This window comes from Pongo abelii, chromosome 8, assembly GCF_028885655.2.
Source record: "Pongo abelii isolate AG06213 chromosome 8, NHGRI_mPonAbe1-v2.0_pri, whole genome shotgun sequence".
In the NCBI taxonomy this organism is placed as follows: Eukaryota; Metazoa; Chordata; class Mammalia; order Primates; family Hominidae; genus Pongo; species Pongo abelii.
In genome coordinates, this window is record NC_071993.2 from 3109157 (window position 1) to 3131544 (window position 22388).

Below are 22388 nucleotides of genomic sequence, written 5' to 3' on the forward strand. Positions count from 1 at the left end.
TGATCTGCCCACCTCGGCCTCCCAAAGTGCTGGGATTACAGGTGTGAGCCGCCGCGCCCGGCCAACTGTTGCTTTAAATGTCAACATACTGTCTCATTGAATTGATGTCTCATCATTTATGATGGACCCTGTATTCCACCATTCCTGTGGTATTGCACTATTTAGCTTTTTCCCCATTTTTTAAGCTATTGTAACACTGCGAGATCTATGTTAATATTCAAAGCGATTTGATGTTTTGTATTATTTAATACCTTGGTCCTAATATCAGGCACTGACTGAGCTAAAAGGGACAGTCATCATGATGGCTTGGGATGCTTCTTGCCTAAGTGATTCCTGAAACCTGTCCAGCCTCATCCCAGCCCTGCGCAGGAAAGGTGGTGCACTAGCTCCCCATGACGATGCTGTGTGCCGCTGTGTGTGGCGGCCTTCTGAGCACTGGCAGGATTCCCCTGTCTGCTTTCTAAGCCCTTTTTCCCTTTGGTGAAATGGTTGCTGCTATTATCCTTTGCTCATTTGTCTGTGTATCCATTTGTTTATCATTTGCTGGAAAGAGGTTTTGTTGTTGTTTTCTGTTTTTTGTTTGCTTTTATTAAATTAAACTGGTTATGTGGTTATTGTTTGTATTTATGCGATTTGGGCGGTTTTAACGGTGGGTCTAGCTGTAGCATTCCCAGGCTGCTGCTGTTATCACTTTACATTTGGGTCTCTTTAAGGTCAGATTGCCCTCCTGAGTTTCCCTGCCTGGGCCCTGGCCCCGGCGGCGGCTGCCCCTTGCTCAGGGATGTGGAATGAGCACAGTCGGTCTCTAGCACAGTCCTCCATCCCCTCCCCTGGAGAGTCCTCCATCCCCTCCCCAGGAGAGTCCTCCATCCCCTCCCCAGGGGAGTCCTCCATCCCCTCCCCAGGGGAGTCCTCCACCCCCTCCCCAGCACAGTCCTCCACCCCCTCCCCAGGAGAGTCTTCCACCCCCCTCCCTAGCACAGTCCTCCACCCCCTCCCCAGCAGAGTCCTTCACCCCCACTCCCCAGCAATCCTCCACCCCCTCCCCAGCACAGTCCTCCACCCCCTCCCCAGCACAGTCCTCCACCCTCCTCTCCAGCACAGTCCTCCACATTTACCAGTGTTTGGGGGCGTTTGTTGATTGTCCCATTATTGAAAGGATTGCCCCTGGAATGTACTGGGGAGAGGCCAGTGATGCCACTGCACATCCTATGATGGACAGGACCACACCCCACAAAGAATGGTCCAGACCCAAACGTTGGCAGAAACAAGGCCGAGGGACCCTGCACTAAACCAAGGGCACATTGTGTTTGGTTTGAATGTTGTTAGTTGGGGAGGGGTTGGGGGAGTGAGGCCGAGGGGAGTGTGAGCGCCTAATCTTGGATGCAGTCCCTAGCCCACTTTAATCTCTCTTGATGTAAGGGTTGTGTTTTTGTGGCGGTTGTCAGGTGTCTGATTTTTATTGGTCATCGTGTGCTGTAGTCGCTTGTCTGTTTCCTGGTGGGATTCAGATGTCCTCAGACCTATGCCTGTCTGCATGGTATGTACCAGAATTAAGGAGTTGGTATGGAACACACTGGGAGGCCTACCCCAGAGGCCCTGGGCTTTCTCTGCTGTTTGTTTGTTTGTTTTTGAGACAGTCTTGTCCTGTGTCGCCCAGGCTGGAGTGCAGTGGTGTGATCTCGGCTCACTGCAACCTCCACCTCCCAGGTTCAAGCGATTCTCCTGCCTCAGCCTCCTGAGTAGCTGGAATTACGGGCCTGGCTAATTTTTGTATTTTAGATAGAGACAGGGTTTCACCATGTTGGCCAGGCTGGTCTTGAACTTCTGACCTCAAGTGATCCGCCCGCCTTGGCCTCCCAAAGTGCTGGGATTACAGGAGCCCGGCTTGGAGGCCCTGGGCTTTATTTGGAGGTAAACCCCATATGTTCTCTCTGTCTCAGCTGGGAGGGCTGGGGCTCTGAGGCCCATCCGTGTGACTCCATGGCCGCAGGTGCTGTCTGGACGAGGTCTGGACAACCTCGTCCGATGGGGACAGCGCCTCTTCCTGCCCCTTCCCCCGGGTTCTGACTCTGACATCTCATTTCCTTTAGGGAAATTCAAGGAACTTCTGCAATTCTTCTGCTGAGATGTGGCCAAAATGAATCCTTGTGTGCAAATGGTGTTTTGGGGGAATTCTAATTTTTCTGATAACTTTTATAGTAAGTGGCACCTTCGAAGCTGTCTAGGAGCAGAGCTGAATGGACTATTTATGAATTTTGGCACAAAGAATGATCAGGCTTTTGGAATTATCTTACTGAGGGAGATAGGAGCAGCCTGGGGATCGACTCATTTGAGCCCAAATTGCCTCTCTGGCACCCTCCCCACCCACCCCAGAAGGTGGGAAATCCTAGTGAACGGATCCAGTTCTTCACCTCCCTCCAGGGGTAGCCCGGGCATCAGCCTACCTCTGGGCGTCTTGGGAACATAAGTTCTCATGGACCCTCAGACCGCCAGGACTTTGTATGAGTGGTGGGTTCTATATCCAGTTGTAGCAATAAATGTTGAATCCATTTAGGGTATCATCATTTTGCTGTTACAGATGGAAAAATCCTGTATCTTTAATTCTTTTTTTTTTTTTTTTTTTTTTTTTTTACATTATACTTTAAGTTTTAGGGTACATGTGCACAATGTGCAGGTTTGTTACATATGTATACATGTGCCATGTTGGTGTGCTGTACCCATTAACTCATCATTTACATTAGGTATATCTCCTAATGCTATCCCTCCCCCCACCCCCCACCCCATGACAGGCCCCAGTGTGTGATGTTCCCCTTCCTGTGTCCAAGCATTCTCATTGTTCAATTCCCACCTATGAGTGAGAACATGCGGTATTTGGTTTTTTGTCCTTGCGATAGTTTGCTGAGAATGATGGTTTCCAGCTTCACCCATGTCCCTACAAAGGACATGAACTCATCCTTTTTTATGGCTGCATAGTATTCCATGGTGTATATGTGCCACATTTTCTTAATCCAGTCTATCATTGATGGACATTTGGGTTGGTTCCAAGTCTTTAAGATAGAAAACACACTAAAATCTGTGAGTGTTTTCCTAACTGGGCAGCAAAGACCCGGCTGACCTGGAGTGTGTTGCCTGGGGGTGATCCCGTCACCCAGCCGAGGTGACGGCTCCCACCTCTCTCTGCAGGGGTGGGTTTGATGCCACGCACTCCCGAGGGCCCAGAGTATGGGTGCAGTAGCACACACTGCTTTTTAAAACATTTTTTATTTTTAATTATTATGGATACATAATAGTTGTACCTATTTATGGGGTACATGTGATTTTTTAAAATTTATTTTATTGAAGTAAAATATGCATATATCATTTACCGTCTTTACTATTTGTGGGCATAGAGTTCAGTAATAATAAATGTATTTATAGTCTTTTCTTCCCTTTTATCCTTTGTTTTCCCCACCCCTCCCCTTCCATACCTCTGATAATTGCAGTTCTCGTCTCTATGAGATCAACTCCGTTAGCTCCCACGTATGAGTGAGAACAGGCAATGTTTCTCTTTTTATGCTTGGCTTATTTCTTATTTATTTTTCAATACAGAGTTTTCCTCTGTTGCCCAGGCTGGAGTGCAATGGCGCAGTCTTGGCTCACTGCAACCTCTGCCTCCCGGGTTCAAGCTATTCTCCTGCCTCAGCCTCCTGAGTAGCTGGGATTACAGGCACCCACCCCCACGCCTGGCTAATTTTTCTTATTTTTAGTAGAGATGGGGTTTCACCATGTTGGCCAGGCTGGTCTCAAACTCCTGACCTCTGGTGATCCTGCCCTCCTGGGCCTCCCAAAGTGCCGGGATTACAAGCATGAACCACCACACCCATTATGCCTGGTTTATTTCACTTAACAGTAAAGCACTTTCATCCCCGTTGCCACAAATGACGGGGTTTTCTCCTTTATGGGTGAACGGTGTTGTGTTGTGGGCGTGCACCATGTTTTCTTTGTCCATTTATCCACTGACCGGTGCTGAGGCTGATTCCACACTGGGCTGTTGTGATCGGGAGTGAATGTAGGAGTGCAGAGGTCTCTTGTTCCCGATTCCCTTTCTCGGGATATATACTCAGCAGCAGGGCTGCTGGCTCGTGGGGGAGTTCCATGCGTTTCATCTTCCCATACAAGCATGCGATGCATCATGATAAAATCAGGGTAAGTAGCATATCCATCACCTCAAGAACAATCATTTCTTTATGTTAGGAACATTCCAATTTTACTCTTTTAGTTATTTTGAAACATTATACATTATTATGTATATATTATTATACATTATGTATAATATGAATTATATATGTATTATACATATTATATACAGTGTTATACATTATGTATAACATTATTATACATTATTAACTGTAGTCGCTCCATAGTGTCACTCATCCCTGGATTTTATTCCTTCTATCTCAAACTGTTTTTTACCCATTAACCATCCTTCTTTACACCCCCGCTTCCTTCTGCTTTTCCCAGCCTCTGGTAACCATCATTCTGTTTTCCGTCTCCACGAAATCAGTTCTAACTCCGTCTTCATGTGATCAATTTTTTATTTAAGCTTTAACGTATGAGTAAGAGCTTGCTGTATTTGTCTTTCTGTGCCTGGCTTATTTCACCTAATTTCTGCCTGTTCCATCCATGTTGCTCAGAATGACAGGATTCATTCTCTTTTATTGGCTGAATAATATTCCGTTGTGTATCAAGATGTGGAATCAGTCTAAGTGACCATTAGTGGGTGAGAGGATAAAATGTGGTGTATATATGCAATGGAATATTTTTCAGCCATAAAAAAGCCTGCTTTTTAAAATCCTAAGCCTTCTGAGTCCTGGCGTGCCTCTCAGTCCTAGGTTTTGGGTGAGCCATCGTGGGCCTGCAGGACGTACTCCAGTGACCGTGGACGCATAAATCAACCTTTCGTTTCTGTGTGTTCATCTGTGCAGTAGAAATGGTGTTTGCCCTCCTGTCTCCCTGGGAGAAAGGACTTGGAAAAGTCTTGAGACTAACGGGGCAGAGGCGCTGTTTGTCTGCTTGTCAGGGATGAGATGCACGTGCCTTTGACTCCATGGGTGTGTGGCCAGGTGGGGAAACGGGGTCCGCACCTGAACACATCTATTCATAGATGGCTCTGCATTGAAGAGGCCCAGGCCCCTCCCCGGCCTACTCTCTGCGTCATACCCACAGTCTGGGCTTCTCTCTGAGTCTAGGGGCTACGGCATCTGGGGCTGGGCAATTCTTGGTGGGGGCTCCTTTGAACCACAGGATGCTGAGCAGCACCCCTGTGTCCACCTACCCCATAGTCACGACAGTCAAAGATGTCCTTACAGTATCTCCAACATCGGCGAATGTCCTATGGGGGGAAAATCACTCTTTTGGGGGACCACTGTTCTAGACCTATTTGGGCTCAAATTGAGAGGATATTATGTTTTATTTTTTTAAGCATGACTCAGTAATTTATCCAACAGATTTTTTCACCTATACTCTAGTTTCTAACCTAGAGCTCTCTAGGTTACCAACAGACCAGGACAGTTAAACAGGTTACTATTAATTAAAGGGGTTTGTTTTTTCCTTTAATAGTGCATGCATGAAGAAAGTATTAACCTGGGAACAGTGGCGTTTCTGCTGAAAGCCTGGCCTTGATCGACGGAGCTCTGCTGTCTGGCCGCTGCGTGCGCTCCTATAAACCGGGGCCAAGCCTACATGTGAGGCATGCCAAGCCTTGGGCTCCGTGCCAGGGAGACTCGGGGAGGGTTTGCCAGTTAACCCATTCCTTTCTACCTGGTGAACCAATTGTTGGTTCTTTCTTTTTTCTCTTAAGCTAAGGTTTTTCCTTAGAAGCCTACAACTGTCTTTAGCTTCTTGGAGATGATGATACTAAGTATATCAGATGCTTTGACCCAAAGGCCGTGCCCAGGGTAAACTACCCTGGCTCTGGTGGGTCAAAACCAAGCTGGGGCAAGTCAGTTGGTTAATCCAGGGCTGCCACTGTGGCTGCAGAAAACAGTCGGCTCCTTGCATTTGGTTTCATTCATGAATTTCATATCTTGTTGTTGAATATTCTTCTGCAGATTTAAACAATTGTTCATATTATTATAGCTCTTCAAATATGACTCACTTAAGATTCTTGCCGAGCACCGTGGCTCATACTTGTAGTCCCAGTACTTTGGGAGGCTGAGGCGGATGGATCATTTGAGGTCAGGAGTTAAAGACCAGCCTGGCCAACATGACGAAACTCCATCTCTACTAAAAACACAACAGGTAGCTGGGCGTGGTGTAATCCTTGGAAGGCTGAGGCTTGAACTCAGGAGGTGGAGGTTGCAGTGAGCCTAGATTGCGCCACTGCATTCCAGCCTGGGTGACAGAGTGAGACTGTGTCAAAAAAGAAAAAGAAAAAAGTCTTGTATCTTAATTTTTTGTTTGTTTTAAAGTTTGGTTCTGCTCTGGATAGCTGTTTGTAAACAATATCAGAGCTGTCTTTGTCATAGTCCACACCCTAAAGAAAGGCTAGGAATAATTCTGATCATTTTATCAGCTAGTTTTTTCCATGATTAAAAACAACACATTCAAAAGGTGTCAGATAAGTGATACCTTTTTATGTTGAAAGGATAAGGGGTGTTGGAACAGCATCAGCATCCAGCCTCTGGTCTTCCCAGATGTGCTGCCATGGAGCCTGTGCCACCCAACCCCCACCACCGGCCCCCAAGCTCAGCTCAGGTGCCTGAGGGTCTCCATCTCCCCACGCCTCCTGGTCAGCAGCCCTGTTCCTGCACCCAGACTGGCCAACCCTTCTGAGCTTGAAATATCAGCATGTGATCTTAGCTTCCCTTGTTTCAGCCCTGAGCATTACAGCTTGACTTACTATACCAATAAACAAACCATTAACTTATCAATGAATTGATTGGCATCATGCTTCCCTTCCTTAGTTGGTCTTGTGGAGGTAGAGAGGAGGATGATAGATAGCAGAGTCTGGGAAGGGGGTGTGGACAGGAGGGGATGCAGAGAGGTAGACGGTTTCAAACATACGCTTAGATAGAAGGAGTAAGTTCCAGTGTTGATAGCGGAGTAGGCTGGCTGTGTTAGCAATAGCATATTGTATTAATGTATTTCAGAGCAGCTGGGGGAAGAGGACTGGAAATGTTCTGAATGGGTTGACGTTAAAAATACCCAGGGTGACGGACACCCCAGGACCCTAATTTGGTCATTACAGGTTCTGTGTGTGCAACAAATACTCACATGTACCCCACAAATATGTAAAATTATATGTGTCAATAAAATTGAAAAAATATGGGAAAAAAACCTTTCCTTTCCTGATAGAAACCCTTCATTCTTCATTTGCCATAGGAAATATTTCTTTTGGGATAAAATGAAGCTCCTGCTTTTACAATTTTTAAAGTGAGAAATCTCACACTTGTGACCCAAAATAAACACCTTTTCCCCAGAAATGCTGGTGCTCCCCTATCTGAGGAAGGGGGTGTGGGGTACCCCTCCTAATCTGGAGGATGCCTGAGCTCCTGGGATGTGTGGATGGGGGTAGGGGGGTGGCCACGGAAGCCTGAGCTCCTGCTCCTGGGATGTGTGGAAGGGGGTGACCACGGAAGCCTGAGCTCCTGCTCCTGGGATGTGTGGAAGGGGCTGGCCGTGGAAACTAGTTGGCAAGACAAAGAACAGGTGACAGCATTGGCCCTGACTTCTGGGGCTGTGTCTGATTTTTTGTTTTTAAATCTCTGTCTCACCCCTCCCATCCCTGACTGTCGCCCCCACCTTCCCCCAACAGTGTTGAAAGACCAAGCAAGGTTGTCCACATCCCATTCAGTCACATCTCTTTGATGTTTTAAACATAACTGTTTCTGCCCGTTAACTTTCTTGAAGTGAAAACTACTCAACCACTCCATTTCTGTCTAAAAATAAGTGACGCTTGAGCACAGCACTGTGCAGTTTCTTACGTGTAGCTGTGCCCGACCTGACTCTACAGGGTCTTTACCAGAGCCCATGCCTTCCACTAACAAGCGTGCGTGCTCACCGAGCTGGCTGACTCCCAGAAGGCCTGTTCAGGTGGCCTCGTTCTGCTCTGCACTCCCTGCCTATCGTTGGAACATTGTCCAACAAAATCGACACACCCGGAGTGATGATAACCACAGGAACAAGCATTATCTTTTATTATGTGTGTATATGCCAGCCACGTCCCATGCTGAATTCTTCATGTATGATCTGCCTTCATCCCACCACCATTTACACCATTGTCTGTGGCTTCAGACAATCTAGTTTCAGTCAACATTTCAAACTGCAGCAGAAGAGCACCATCTCCCTTCACCACCGCCTCCACACCACTGTGGTCAGCTGAATGAGCCTCAAGGGGGGGTTTTGCTGTAAGGTCACCGCCGGGCCAGTGCTTGGGGACCATCTCTCTACAGGGGAGGAAGGGCGACAGGCCTCACTCCTGCTGGGGCTGTTGGTTGTACAACTTACCTGGAATTGTGCACTCTTAGCTTTGGCTTAAAGAAATCTGTGATGCCAGAGGGCTAAATACATCATGCTGTTGCATTATTGGTCTTCCAAAGAAGCAAGTGCAGGACCACATGATGGTGTGTCGTGTTCTAACCTATTTTAGAATTTTACAGTTGACTGAGTCTCCCAAGAAGAAATCCTGAGGCGCTCTATAGAAATTTTCTATCAAGTAATGAAATCAGTGAGGGTGCTTTGCTGGGGTGATTGGTAGGGTCTCTGGACAAGAGCGTTCCTTCAGAGTGTTGGGGAGGTGAGCAGGGCTTGGGATGTGTGTTGGCGAGGGGCTGTTTAATCTCAGGCTCTACCTCTGAATTTCCGAGAGACAGGATAAAGCCATGATTCCTGGCCTTTGAAAACCATTAACATAGTGAAATTCCTGCCGCCTCTCTTTCTTGCACACCTAGTTTGGAACGCTGGTGTTTCCTGAGTCTAAGCCTAGAGAGCCGTTCAGAGCTGACCTCTCTGCATGCTTGCTCTGAATTCTAGAAGTGAAATGCTTTAATTTATTAAGGAATGTTGTAGCTTTAGGTTCTGTGGGGGAGGGAAAAGGATTAAACTAGGGAAAGCTTGATTCTGTAGGAAACAAAAAAAATAGTATTTACTCAGAAGCAGCAAAGCCCCTAAATCTCTGAATGCAGTAACCGTGTCTGCAGGAAGCTGGTGATAACACTATCTGGAATACACTTTTAAAGTCTGTTATCTCTAGGAGCTTGTTTTCTTCTGGTAGTTGGAATGTTCACCATTTGGAGTTAGTTGAGTGAAGAATTCAGGAAATCAGATTGGAAAAAAGCATTATCCAGTTGAGAAGACACATGGGCCCATCCAACAAGCATTCTGAAAGAAAAAGCCTACTGCTGTAACACAACAATATAATTTCCCTTTGTCTGTAACTTTAAAAAAAAAAATACATATGAGATGTCCGAGAAAGCCGCGCATAGGTGAACTAGCTTACTCCATTTATGATGGATTCGGCGATTGCCTAAAAGTTCTGGCCAAAACCACCTCTACACATAGAACGATCTCCTACATGGTTGGAAGGCTGTGGTTATTTAGACACAGCTCAAAACAATTTCGAATAAGTTAAAATGACTTCAGAGCCTGGGGCATGTTCTTAGATGTGATCGAATGACTCAACGTAAAAGCTTCTGTCCGACGATGGATTCGATACAGCCAACAAGGAGCTCCAAGGTTCATCTTGTGAGTCAGAGTCAACAAGACGGAGAATGTGACGTTGGCCAAAAAACTGAGATAAGGTTAAAGGTTTTATGCTCTGTTTTTCCTATGTGAGTCATAAAACTGGCTTGGAAGGCAAATTCCAAAAGGGTGTTTTAGGAAACGTTCGGGCTTTGGCTGTAGTAAGATAAATATTCAGCCTTCTAAGAAGACTTCAAAAGAGAAAACTCATCTGAATTTCTACGTTGTAGTACGTTTGGGCAAAATGAGTCTTCCTAATTTAGTAATATCTTCCTTGTTGGTGAAAGACAGCTTGGAACTGTGGTTGGTAGTTACTTTTCACATGTTCCATGGGCATCGTGACTTTGCAAATTAAAGAATGAGTCATTTCCTAGCAACTTAGCTCACGCATGCACTAGACAGGGAGCTTCGGAAGTGGCACTCAGAAAGCCCTCCCTTATTATTTTTTAATTGCTTTCTTTGCCACATGCATCTATGCAACACAAAATAATGAAATTACTTTTAGAGAACATTTTACTTTTCAAAATGTGGTTTGCAGAGCAGTTTTCTTACTACTCTAGAAGCAAGAGGATGCGTTAACATGTTTGATTAAATCCATGTTTAAATTCTGGGAACTCATGCAGGGAAAGGAAATTGTATGGTTCCCACTATGGCATATTAACTAGTAAAATGCTGGGTGGCGGTTGACTTGGAAGCAGCGTCCGGGATAGCGCATGTTCCAGGAATACTCTGAAAGCTGATGCCGTTAGGGTTGCATGGTTGACTCCTGGGCCTGAGACGGCCTCAGGATGCTGCAGCAGCCTTGGTGGCATCCTCTTCAGCAGGGCGGCGGCTGGGACTGGCGCCTTCCCCTCAGTCTCTTTATTTACCAAAAAACTGCATGCACAGAAATGACAGCAGCAGCTCTGGGTATGGGAATTTAGGAGCTGTCTTCAGTTTTGCCGGAGCCCCAGGGTTACGGCCGCTTTACATCCCAGTCCTCTCAGGGAGGTCCCAGTTTCTGCTGCAGTTCAGGCCTCATCATGGGTCATCTTTTCTCCTCCTGAGATGTGGGCTTGGAGGATGGGACGTCGTCACCCTAAGAAGGGTCCGTTTCTTGGTGGTGCAGGCTCAGTCTCTTCGGCCCAGGCCACATGCCTGCTTCCTTGTTTCCTTGCCCCCTGAGCTTCATGGAAGTCAATCTGGAAAGTCAGGTTCACTGCAGATGGCAGTTTGTTCAGTGTTGCTCCCAGAACTGAAGAATGGAGCGCTCTATTGTGCATGCAGAATGAAGCATAATTCTTAGCAGAAACCAGGGAGGCCGGGCGCGGTGGCTCATGCCTGTAATCCCAGCACTTTGGGAGGCCAAGGCAGGCGGATCACGAGGTCAGGAGATCGAGACCATCCTGGCTAACATGGTGAAACCCCGTCTCTACTAAAAATACAAAAAAATTAGCCGGGCGTGGTGGCAGTCGCCTGTAGTCCCAGCTACTAGGGAGGCTGAGGCGGGAGAATGGCAGGAACCCGGGAGGTGGAGCTTGCAGTGAGCCGAGATCGCGCCACTGCACTCCAGCCTGGGCAACACAGCGAGACTCTGTCTCAAAAAAAAAAGAGAAACCTGGGAGTTTGGGGTGGTAGAGGTCACTACAAATGCAACCCCAAGGCTAGGTTATCTCTTTATTTACGTCTCCACCTACCCACCTACCTACCTATTGTACTTATAATATTCTAAGGAATATGGCCTCCAAGAGTCATTCATGGCTTTGCACGTGGCCATCTGTTACTAGTGAGTCCTTGTGTGGACAGAGCACTCGCAGCAGGACAGAACATAAACGGTGCCTCCCAGGGTGCCCTGTGCAGAGGCGAGGCCTGCATCCGATCTCACACTTGCTCACCCCTGCCCTCCGGGGGACAGCTATACTGGGCTCATCTGCACTGCAAAGGAAATCTGTTTTCAGAGCAAGGGGAGACAATAATAATAATAATAATCCCTAGAGTGAGACTGGGCTGTGTTTAGAAGATGTTCCACTGCTTTGTCATGGAGGTAGGGGGCCTGGTGATGGGCAGTCCCTGTACCAGCCTGTGAGCCAGTGGCTAGGTGCCTAGGGGGTCTCGGGAGGTGCAGACGGGGCTGCCAGTGCTGAAATGAACCAGCTCTGTTTTGGGTTCTGTTCCATTCCAGACTGTTTTCTCCTTTCTTGTTTATTACATGTATGACACTAAATTATAAACACACAGGTGGCCAGGCATGGTGGCTCACGCCTGTAATCCCAGCACTTTGGGAGGCCCAGGCAGGCAGATCACTTGAGGTCAGGAGTTGGAAACCAGCCTGGCCAACATGGTGAAACCCTGTCTCTACTTTAAAACAGAAAAACAAAAACAAAATTAGCCAGATGTTGGTAGTGTGTTCCTGTAATCCCAAGTACTCCGGAGGCTGAGGCAGGAGAATTGCTTGAACCCGGGAGATGTAGGTTGCAGTGAGCCGAGATCGTGCCACTGCACTCCAGCCTGGGCAACAGAGCAAGACTCTGTCTCAAAATAAAATAAAATAAAATAAGCACACGTGTATATATGATATTTCTGGTAGAAATTTACATTTATAAATATAAGTATACAAATTGGCCAGCTATCAAGGTGCCTGCACTATTGATTAATTTATATATAGAACTCCATAATCTATGAGTCATTTCAATTTTTAAAACCTTTCTTCATTTTTCCCGTCCTCCTGACCATCACTAAGGTGGGCTTATGGATCCAACAGTAATCTATCATGAGCTTTTCTAAATCCTTAATAGTTATTCCTTCTTAAGATTAAATGCTGTGGAAAGCAAGTTACGTAGATGAAGTTACCAGTGGGCATCGCTGCATTTCCTGATCTTGTGTATTCCGTGGAGATAAAGATGGGGATGCATTTAGCACTGAAAGGTGATTGTCGGCCGGGCGCGGTGGCTCACACCTGTAATTCCAGCACTTTGGGAGTTCGAGGCAGGTGGATCATCAGGTCAGGAGTTCGAGACCAGCATGGCCAACAAGATGAAACCACGTATCTACTAAAAACTACAAAAATTAGCCAGGTGCAGTGGCAGGCACCTGTAATCCCAGCTGCTCAGGAGGCTGAGGCAGGAGAATCACTTGAACCCGGGAGGCAGGTTGCAGTGAGCCGACATCACGCCACTGCACTCCAGCCTGGGTGACAGAGTGAGGCTCCGTCTCAAAAAAAAAAAAGGTAATTGTCCTTGGGCTTCTTCTATCAATATGTCCTCACATATTGATATCTGATTCCCTAATGCAGCAGTGTGTCATTAATGGAGGGTAAGGCAGACAATTATTATTCAGCTGTGCTGTTTAATACTATTTAACATATATCCCAAGTGGCCCAGGTTGCCTTGGCAGACGGAGCCCCTGACAAAATGCTCCCGTGTATGTCCTGTGGTCGACAATGCTGTGTGCCTGTGAGTTTGTGCTGAAGTATGATAAACACGTTGGGTGAACGTGATGCCTTTCAACCTCTCGGGAAACGCTGGGCCATAGGAGAATGGCTTGATTCCTCGTTGCACTCTGAGGCTGAGTCTAGGCAGACGTTCCCATTACTAGGGACTCAAGGTGAGGACTTTCCCACAATTCACTGCTTTTATCCAGCGCTGGAACTGCCCTGTCTTCTGACCAGCGGATGCTCAGGGACTGACATTCACTGTCGTTTTTCCCGTTTTATGTAATTTAAGGATCACTTCCCATTTAGTGAAGTTTATCTCATTTTTAAAAGATTCTCCCTTTCTCCCCTAGGGCTACCAGGGCATGGTGGACGGAGGCTCGAACATCGCGGAGGCTGACTGGGAGAGCGTCTCCAGCATCCTGCAAGTGGTAGGTACTGGGCTGTGTCCACAGGGTTCTCTGAGTTAGAGACTCTTTTATGTCTAGTAAGTTCCCAGAACACTTGAGCTCAGATCAGTTGAGAAATAGAGATTATGTGGACAGAACAGACTTTGTGAGCAGCTCTTTACTTGTGGTTTGATTTTTAGAAATGCATGTGTTAATCTGTGAGTCACTTTGAGTACTTGTTAATATAAATAATCCAAATCGGTGCCTCCCTGCTGAAGACGCTTATGGGGCCCACACCTTCGTGCTGGTCCAGGCTCTCTCTGCACTGGGTGCCTCCTGAGCTCTGACACATCAGAAGAGAGGTGGAGGGAATTTTGACAACCACGGAAGTTAGGTGGAGCAACATTTACAAAACATCGGGACAGTGTGGGCTGAATTCACACAGGGGAGCGTTTCCGTTCTGCGGTCGTGATTGACGGAGGAAGACAAGACGTGAACGGAGAGTTGAAGTGTGTATGTGTATCAGTGAGTCTGTGTTTCTGTGTGTGGTATATGTGGTGTGTGAATCTCGGTGTGTGTGTAACTGTGTGAGTTTGGTGTGTGTCTGTATGTAGGTGTGTGAGTGTGTATGTGTTAACTGTGTGAGTTTGTGGCTAGTGAATGTGTATCTGTGTGTGGGGTGTGTGTATATGTGGTGTCCTTGTATGTGTAGGTGTGTGTGGTGTGTGTGTGTGTGTGAAAGAGAGTGAGCGAGAGAATGGGAATGGCACCCACTCCTCTGCAGCCCAGTTATCCTGGTTTCGTTCCTGAGTTGCGGCCACCTCGTCTCTTTGGTTGGAGTTTCTGGGTTGCTGGCTCTACCTCCCATTGTGCTGGCTCTCATGCCGCCCCCCAGGTTTTTGTCCAGGCAGAGTCCAGAGAGCACCCCTGCCCTGCTCTGCACCCCCACCCTTACCTGCCTTGGGGGTTGGGTTGTAAGTGGTCTCGGTCACGCTTGGTGCCAGTGACGTAGGATCGTGTGGAGTGAATTCCAGTTTCTGTAACCTTTTCATAATGTTTTGATAAATTAGTGGTAGGTTTCATGTAAAAATATGAGCTTTTCTGGGATTTGGAATATTAGTAAGTCTCTGTATGTGAAAATGAGCTGTGTGTGTGCACCATTGGTGTATCGAAACACGCACTCACATCACCTCAGGGGTCTCCTGGGAGCTGCCTGCAGACCGAAGTCAGGGAGAGCTTTGCCTCCAGTGCAGAGACAACCCCCGCTGTGCTTATGAGCACCTTGCTTGACAAAGTCAGCACGCGCTTAGGGATCCCGTACGGATGGAGTTTGTTGGTGCATTCATGGTTTTATTTAAAGAAATCCTGCATTTGTGGATCCCAACAACAATTCTTAGTTTTTGGAAAACCAAGTGTGACAAATCATGATCTATGTCTGCTGGAAGTTTGGATGAAAGAATTTATGATCCTGAAGATGTAGCTCTTTAAAAGGGGCAGTGGGTATGTGGTGCAAAAAAAAAAAAAAAAATCCCCCTGGCCCCAGGTTCCTGCTGGTTTTACTTGCAGGTGCTCTAAGGGGTGACTGAAGGGAGAAGCCTGGCTGCTGGTCACACCACTTCCCTTGTCCTGGCCGGCATGCTCTGGTGGTCAGTGGGCTTGTCTTTGGTTCCACGTGCACCTGGTTGAACTCGTTGGCTGGTGCTGAGGCGGCTGCTGTGGCGGCTGCTGTGACACCGCAGGCTGGTTCCTGCTCCATGTATTTAATTGACGGTTGCCGTGTGCCTGGCTCTGCACCGTCCCTGGCTCCTCGTGGGTGTGATGCGCCTGTCTTTGTCCACGGAATGCTGGTCTGGGACTAAAAACAGGAAAATCACAGTCTTCCATAGCTAGTTACTAACTCACAAGATGAAAATGAGAAAAATGTAAATTCCGGCACCCCGTGTTTATAGTCGGCCTGTGTGTGCCATCCACCTGGCTCTCTGTCATACTGAGAGGAGATAAATTAGCTGGTGTCGTCTTTCCCAGGGTGGGACGATCATTGGCAGCGCGCGGTGCCAGGCCTTCCGCACGCGGGAAGGCCGCCTGAAGGCTGCCTGCAACCTGCTGCAGCGTGGCATCACCAACCTGTGTGTGATCGGCGGGGACGGGAGCCTCACCGGGGCCAACCTCTTCCGGAAGGAGTGGAGCGGGCTGCTGGAGGAGCTGGCCAGGAACGGTGAGTGGACGCCTGCTCCTCTGTCCTGCGGGTTTTTGCCCTGTTTCCGAGCTTTGGAACAGACACGTTTCCCTCTTCACTGTGGCAGAAGCACCTGTTCTCACAGATCTTGCAGGTCACCATCTCAGGACTTTTTATGATCTCAAAAACAACCTCAATGATCATAAGAATGCTAGTAATTTAACCTTACCATGTGCCAGGCACCCTTTGACCTTTTACACAGATGGTTTTATGGAATCCTCACGACAGCCGTCTAAGCCAGGTTTTAGATCATCCCATTTACAGATGAGGAATCAAATGGCCACTCAGCCGTGGGGCGAGCCGGGTCCCCAGCAGCCTGGGACACTAGCATCCACCTTTCAGCCCTCACACTGTATCCCTCCAGCTCGCTGGGGTCCTTTAAAACTGAAGTTGTCACAGGACTTTAATTTATTTAGATGATAAATCTCTGCCAATACATCATCCAGTACTAACTTTGGCAGTACTTAGGAAAGCATTTCTGAGAGCCCGGTGTGTATGAGGTTTTTGTTTGTTTGTTTTGTTTGATTGTTCGATTTTGTTTGTTTTGAGACAGAGTCTCTCTCCATTGCCCAGGCTGGAGTGCAGTGGCACGATCTTGGCTCACTGCAACTTCTGCCTCCTGGGTTCAAGCAATTCTCCTGCCTCAGCCTCCCAAGTAGCTGGGATTACAGGCATGCGCCACCACACCCAGCTTTTTTTAAATTTTTTTATTTTTAGTAGAGATAGGGTTTCACCGTGTTGGCCAGGCTGGTCTCGAACTCCTGACCTCAGGTCATCCACCTGCTTCGGCCTCCCGAAGTGTAGTTTTTCTCCCTTGAAGCGGTTATTATGTAATTTCAATGCAATATTAAATATGACCAGGGAAGCATATTGTTTATAGCAACTCGATGAGAGGCGGCATTGAGGCAAAGCAGCTGTCCCCAGGTTTGTGAACGTCCTCGTAGGGGATGGAGAAGGCTGCCCGTTGGAAGCAGCCAGGCCTCACGGTTCCCGCTTGTCCACCTCATCCTGTCTGGCACAGCATAGTGAGTGCACTGACCGGGACAGTGGCCATGAGTCCGGGCCTAAGCTTGCCCCTGGCCCTTCAATGGTTCCGATTCCCTTTATGCAGAACTGCCCAGCCTAGGTCTGTCCTGAGTGCGAGGTAGATGCCCACCCACGATCCAGCTTCCCACAGATGCATGAGAAACCAGTGTGAAGATGGCCTAGTGTCTTAGATTCTTAATTCCGTAATTGTAACGTATCCTTGTTCAAAGCCGTGTCATTCTCTGAAGCTGTTGCCAGGAAGTACTGAGATTTTTGTTTACCGATTGCAAACGTGGATCCTTTCTTTTATTTTTCTAATCCACTGCTCTTGTCTAAGTGCCAGGTGACAGCGCCCATTGTGTGTAACTGCTGCCAGCTTTGTCTGGCTTCTCTTTCCTTAACTATGCAGAATCTGGTTGCCTTGAGTTCTGAGAAAATAAAGAATCGGCCAGGGCAGTAGCTCACAGCTATAGTCCCAGCACTTTGGGAGGCCAAGGCAGGAGGGTCACTTGAGCCCAGGAATTTAAGACCAGCCTGGGCAACATAGAGTCTGGCTCTACAAAAAAAATTGAGAAATCAGCCAGGCATAGTTCTAGCTTCTCAGGAGACTGAGGCAGAAGGATCGCCTGAACCCAGGAGTTCAAGGCTGCAGTGAGCTATGACGGTGCCACTGCACTCCAGCCTGGTCAACAGAGTGAGACCCTGTCTCAAAAAAAATGATGATAAAGAAATGATACCAATAACAAATAAGAGAGTGGTTGATTTCTCTACCCACGGCCATTCTGCCTCACCCCTAGTGGGGCACCCCCCGAATGCGCCGTGGTTACGGCGACGAGACGTGCTGTTTGCTCCCCACGCAGGCCAGATCGATAAGGAGGCCGTGCAGAAGTACGCCTACCTCAACGTGGTGGGCATGGTGGGCTCCATCGACAATGACTTCTGCGGCACCGACATGACCATCGGCACTGACTCCGCCCTGCACAGGATCATTGAGGTTGTTGACGCCATCATGACCACGGCCCAGAGGTAAAGCGCTCAGAGGAACCGGCGGGAGGCCAGTGGGGCCCGATGTGTGCCCAGCTCAGACGTTACCACGGGCTCTAGAACATTCTGCAGATTGCGTGTCCTGGTGCTGGTCTCGTAACTTGGCTTTTAGGAGCTGTTGCCAGAAAATTGTTCTCTGGTCTGCTTTTCATTTTTAATTTTAAAACATTCCTTGTTTTTAACCTGATGATAAAAGAAAACAGTTGATTAGAATTTGGAAGGAAGAAACAAAGTAATTATCATCTAAATGTCCTACCCAAACATCTCCGGAAGGAGTGGCAAGCGGGAAACTGTCGTGTGGATTTTCCACACCACTCATTAGAAATGCAGCCAGCGATGTCCTGCCCTGTGTAACCTAGGGATTCACGAAGTGTCGTGGGGGCCACAGCGTTTGATCCGAGGTGCTCTAGGCTCAGCAGGTTATCACTAATGACTCTGTGGGGCACTGTACAATTTCTGAAGCAATTTGCATGAAACCATGTGAAATGGTAAATAGAATAAGTGTCTCCCCTTAAGGATGAGGTGCTTGAGACTGGGAGAGTGCTGAATCCAGTCCCCAGCATGGCGCCTCCCAGTCCTCTGTGTGCGTGTCCTGTTCCCAGTGATGCCTCACTGGACATTCTCAGTGCGTGGGCGTGAACCCCACAGTTGGTGGAAAATCACCAAGCTGGAAGGCTGCTGGGAGCAGTTGGATTTTTCCATTCCCTGGGAAGACCCACAGTCTCTGGGCATTAACCACTTAGGGACACTGGCACTCACTTGTTTCCATGGGAGAGATCCAGCCGTGGCTCGCGATAGCAGCTGCCGACTGTGCCCAATAGAGAAGGTATCTGGGAAGGAGCCCAGCACGGGGCCTGGGAGTGTGAGTGTGTCCTGGCACAGGCAGGCAGACGGTGTCAAATGTGCAACTGGAGAGCACAGAGGTGGCTCAAGTCCCCTTCCTCACAGGAGTCTGGAAGGCTACTGCATAGAGTTTGCCTTAGTAGAAAATGGACCATTTTTGAAGCCTAGGTCCCTGCAGGCCTCCTGGCTAACTCGGCTGTCAAAGCCCCTTTTCTCTGCTTTCTGAGCTGTGTCCAGGGCTGAGTGGGTGCTCCCTCTGTTCCTCTGCTTTCTGAGCTGTGTCCAGGGCTGAGTGGGTGCTCCCTCTATTTCTCCGCTTTCTGAGCTGTGTCCGGGGCTCCCTCTGTTTCTCTTCCAGCCACCAGAGGACCTTCGTTCTGGAGGTGATGGGACGACACTGTGGGTACGTACCTGCGGTGGGTCCGGTGGACGTGGTTCAGGTGGGGGACCCTTAGCATCATCTCCCTGAGGCTGCACACCACATCCTGAATGCTCCCGTGGAGAGTCCTGGAGGGGCTGGCGTCCCGCTTCATACCTGGCATTAGGTCTGCCCGTCTCGCTGAGTGGGGTGCCTGGGGTGCCCTTGTGGGAAGGATCCTTCTGGGGTGTTGATGCCGTTGCCTTATCCACATAGGTACCTGGCCCTGGTGAGTGCCTTGGCCTGCGGTGCAGACTGGGTGTTCCTTCCAGAATCTCCGCCAGAGGAAGGCTGGGAGGAGCAGATGTGTGTCAAACTCTCGGAGGTAATGTGGGTCCCATGGCCGTTGATAGCGGGCGATGCTGGCTGCGTTGCTTTAATCAGGATCCCAAGTGGGACGGCATTTTAAGCAAGTGAAAAAATTTCTCTGTCTCCAGCTTGTCACACTTTGTATTTCAGTCTATGGACTGTGAGCGTGGGGCATGTTTTCCTCTATGAAGGCTGAGACTCAAGGCAGAAGAGGTCTCATTTAAGACCTGAGGCTGAGACAGAGAGAGCCTGGTTAGAATGCCCCATGCGTGCCTAACTCTGGCAGGTGGACTTCAGGCACTGTTGGCTCCAGGCTCCACACAGCCACCCCTACCATTTTCTACGGGCGGGTCTTTAGTTTGGGGCTTTATAGAAAGCGAGCCCATTGAGGATGAGTTAATCCACATCGTGGAGTGGTCGCTATGTTCCTTTGGCAACCTCTTTAGGCTCATGTGACTGCAGTGAGCACAGGAAGGACGATGGGGACAGCAGCCATGGTGGCCCAGCAGTGTGAGGCCTTTTGGGTGCAGCTGCGGTCGCCAGAAACCCACTGTCTGGGCCCTGTGTCCACTCACGCTGTGTTTTCTCTCCAGACTCTCTGCTGCTGGAGCCTGTGTGCAATATAACCTCATCCCAGTGGCCAGGCTTTGGGGCCTCCCCTGGGAGGGGCCGGGGGGGAGTGATTCACAGGAAGGTGGCAGGAAACTCTGGAGGGAGGCAGGAAGCATGGAGTGCACGGGGCGCCTGTGGGGCGTCCACCTGTGTGTCCTTCCTCATGGGAACTCCTGTCAATCACACCAGCACCCTCTACCTGGGGCTGACTGGGGGCCACATTTCTATCTGTGGTGGTGATGTGAGCTCCCAGTCCCAAAGAGCTCTCTTCCAGTGAGCCACAGCTGCCCTGCCCCTTCACCCCTGCCCCTCTCCTTGCCCCTGCCCTGCCCCTGCCCTGCCCCTGCCCTGCCCCTTCACCCCTGCCCCCTCTTCGTCCCTGCCCTGCCCCTTCACCCCTGCCCCTCTCCTTGCCCCTGCACCTGCCCCTTCACCCCTGCCCCCTCCTCGTCCCTGCACCAGCCCCTTCACCCCTGCCCCTCTCCTTGCCCCTGCATCCCTGCCCCTTCACCCCTGTATCCCTGCCCCTTCACCCCTGCCCCTCTCCTCGCCCCTGCCCCGCCCCTTCACCCCTGCCCCTTCACCCCTTCCCTGCCCTGCCCCTTCACCCCTGCCCCTCTCCTCACCCCTGCCCCTCTCCTCACCCCTGCCCCTCTCCTCGCCCCTGCCCCTCTCCTCGCCCCTGCCCCTCTCCTCGCCCCTGCCCCTCTCCTCGCCCCTGCCCCTCTCCTCGCCCCTGCCCCTCTCCTCGCCCCTGCCCCGCCCCTTCACCCCTGCCCCTCTCCTCACCCCTGCCCCTCTCCTCGCCCCTGCCCTGCCCCTTCCCCTCTCCCCGCCCCTGCCCTGCCCCTTCACCCCTTCCCCTCTCCCCGTCCCTGCCCTGCCCCTTCACTCCTGCCTGTCTCCTCGCCCCTGCCCCTCTCTTCACCCCTGCCCCTTCCCCTTTACCCCTGCCCCTCCCTGCTGTCACCCAGAGCACCTTTCACCACCTTCTGATGTCACTGGGAAGCAGCTCTTAGGAAGTTAGGCAAAGATTCCTACCCAGAAAGAGGCCAGTTCAGTTTGAGACAAACTTCTGTGGTTTTGTTGCAGTTGTTGCTAAGAACAGGATTAGGAATTCGAGAGCTTTAATTTTCTGTCTCCGCAGAACCGTGCCCGGAAAAAAAGGCTGAATATTATTATTGTGGCCGAAGGAGCAATTGATACCCAAAATAAACCCATTACCTCTGAGAAAATCAAAGAGGTGAGTGTGTGTAGCTGCTCACTTTCCCTCGGTTTCTGCCTGGAAGCAGGGGAGGCTAGTGTCATGGGCAGGCTTGGTTTAGAACATTGAATTATTAACTTTTCATCCTTGATATTTAAAACATTTTCATAATGACTCAGAAGTTGGACGGCAGGGGAAACATGCAGCTTCCGCTCCTGGGAGCCCATTCTACTTACGTTCCCTCTTGCCAAGCCCCTGGAGGTTCTGGGCTCCCCAGCAGACATAGAGGGGGTCAGCTCGAGTAGCCACGCGTGTTCTTTGGATTGGAATGTTCCGGCTCTTAAACGTGCGCTGCTCTGAGAATGAGGACTGACCGCTTGGCAGCCGACCCAGGCTTCTGTTTGCCGCAGTGGGAAAAGGCGGCGTCTTGCTGTTCCCTGTGCCCTCCTGTAACCCAGAGCATCAGCTGAGCACATTCTTACTCACAAAGAAAGCCGCTGTGTCCTCGTGGCCCTGCCCGGGGACGGGCTCTGGCAGGCTTCATGCCCTGGGACTTGCTCAGGCCGGTGCCTGCCCGTCTGCAGAGGACTCTGATGCCATGCACTGCACCCCTGCTGTAGACGGGGCCGCAGGCTGCCGGGGCTGGGGATGGGCTGTGGCTGCAGCAGCCGCGGGGCAGAAGACGTCCCCACCTGGCTTTGCAAGTCGGCTTCTTTATTGTGCTTTGTTATGGTCAGTTAAGGAGCAAAACATGTCTCCGGATATGAAAACAGTGACGGACACCTGGGAAAGACATCTGCCAATATTTATAAGTGGTCATCCATAAAGTCGAGGCAAAGATTTTATTTCCCACTTAACTGTAATTCAATTATAGGACAATGGACCAAGAAGGAACCAAGGAATTCACATAGCCCAGCCCCACTGTTCTTACAGAGGAATAAGCTGAGTTCCAGAGACAGTCAGTGGCCTCTCCAGATCACCGGGCCAGCGTGTCCGTGGGCTGGGGTGAGGGGAGTGCCTTGATTGGACTGGGTTGTGCTGTTCAAATCACAGCTGAACAAATTTAAGCTGGTTAAAGGAAGATGTTTACATTTTTTTGTAAAATATAAGTAATAGTTTAAATGCAAGCTACTCAAACTTTATTTTTTTATTTTTCTTTTTTAAAGCAACGAACA

General features: G+C 49.4%; 1 protein-coding gene across 5 annotated transcripts in view; it reads left to right on the plus strand.

The window, feature by feature from the left end:
- PFKP (phosphofructokinase, platelet) overlaps positions 1-22388 on the plus strand; it is a 67711-nt gene that overhangs the window by 16266 nt on the left and 29057 nt on the right. For all 5 annotated transcript variants that reach the window (XR_008510203.2, XM_054521665.1, XM_054521664.2 and 2 more), the window contains 6 exon segments: positions 13486-13563; positions 15547-15736; positions 17644-17809; positions 19029-19073; positions 19305-19413; positions 21157-21252. Coding sequence is in view for 4 of the 5 variants with exons in the window: in XM_054521665.1 (XP_054377640.1) it covers positions 13486-13563; positions 15547-15736; positions 17644-17809; positions 19029-19073; positions 19305-19413; positions 21157-21252 (684 nt within the window). In the remaining variant the exon portion in view is untranslated.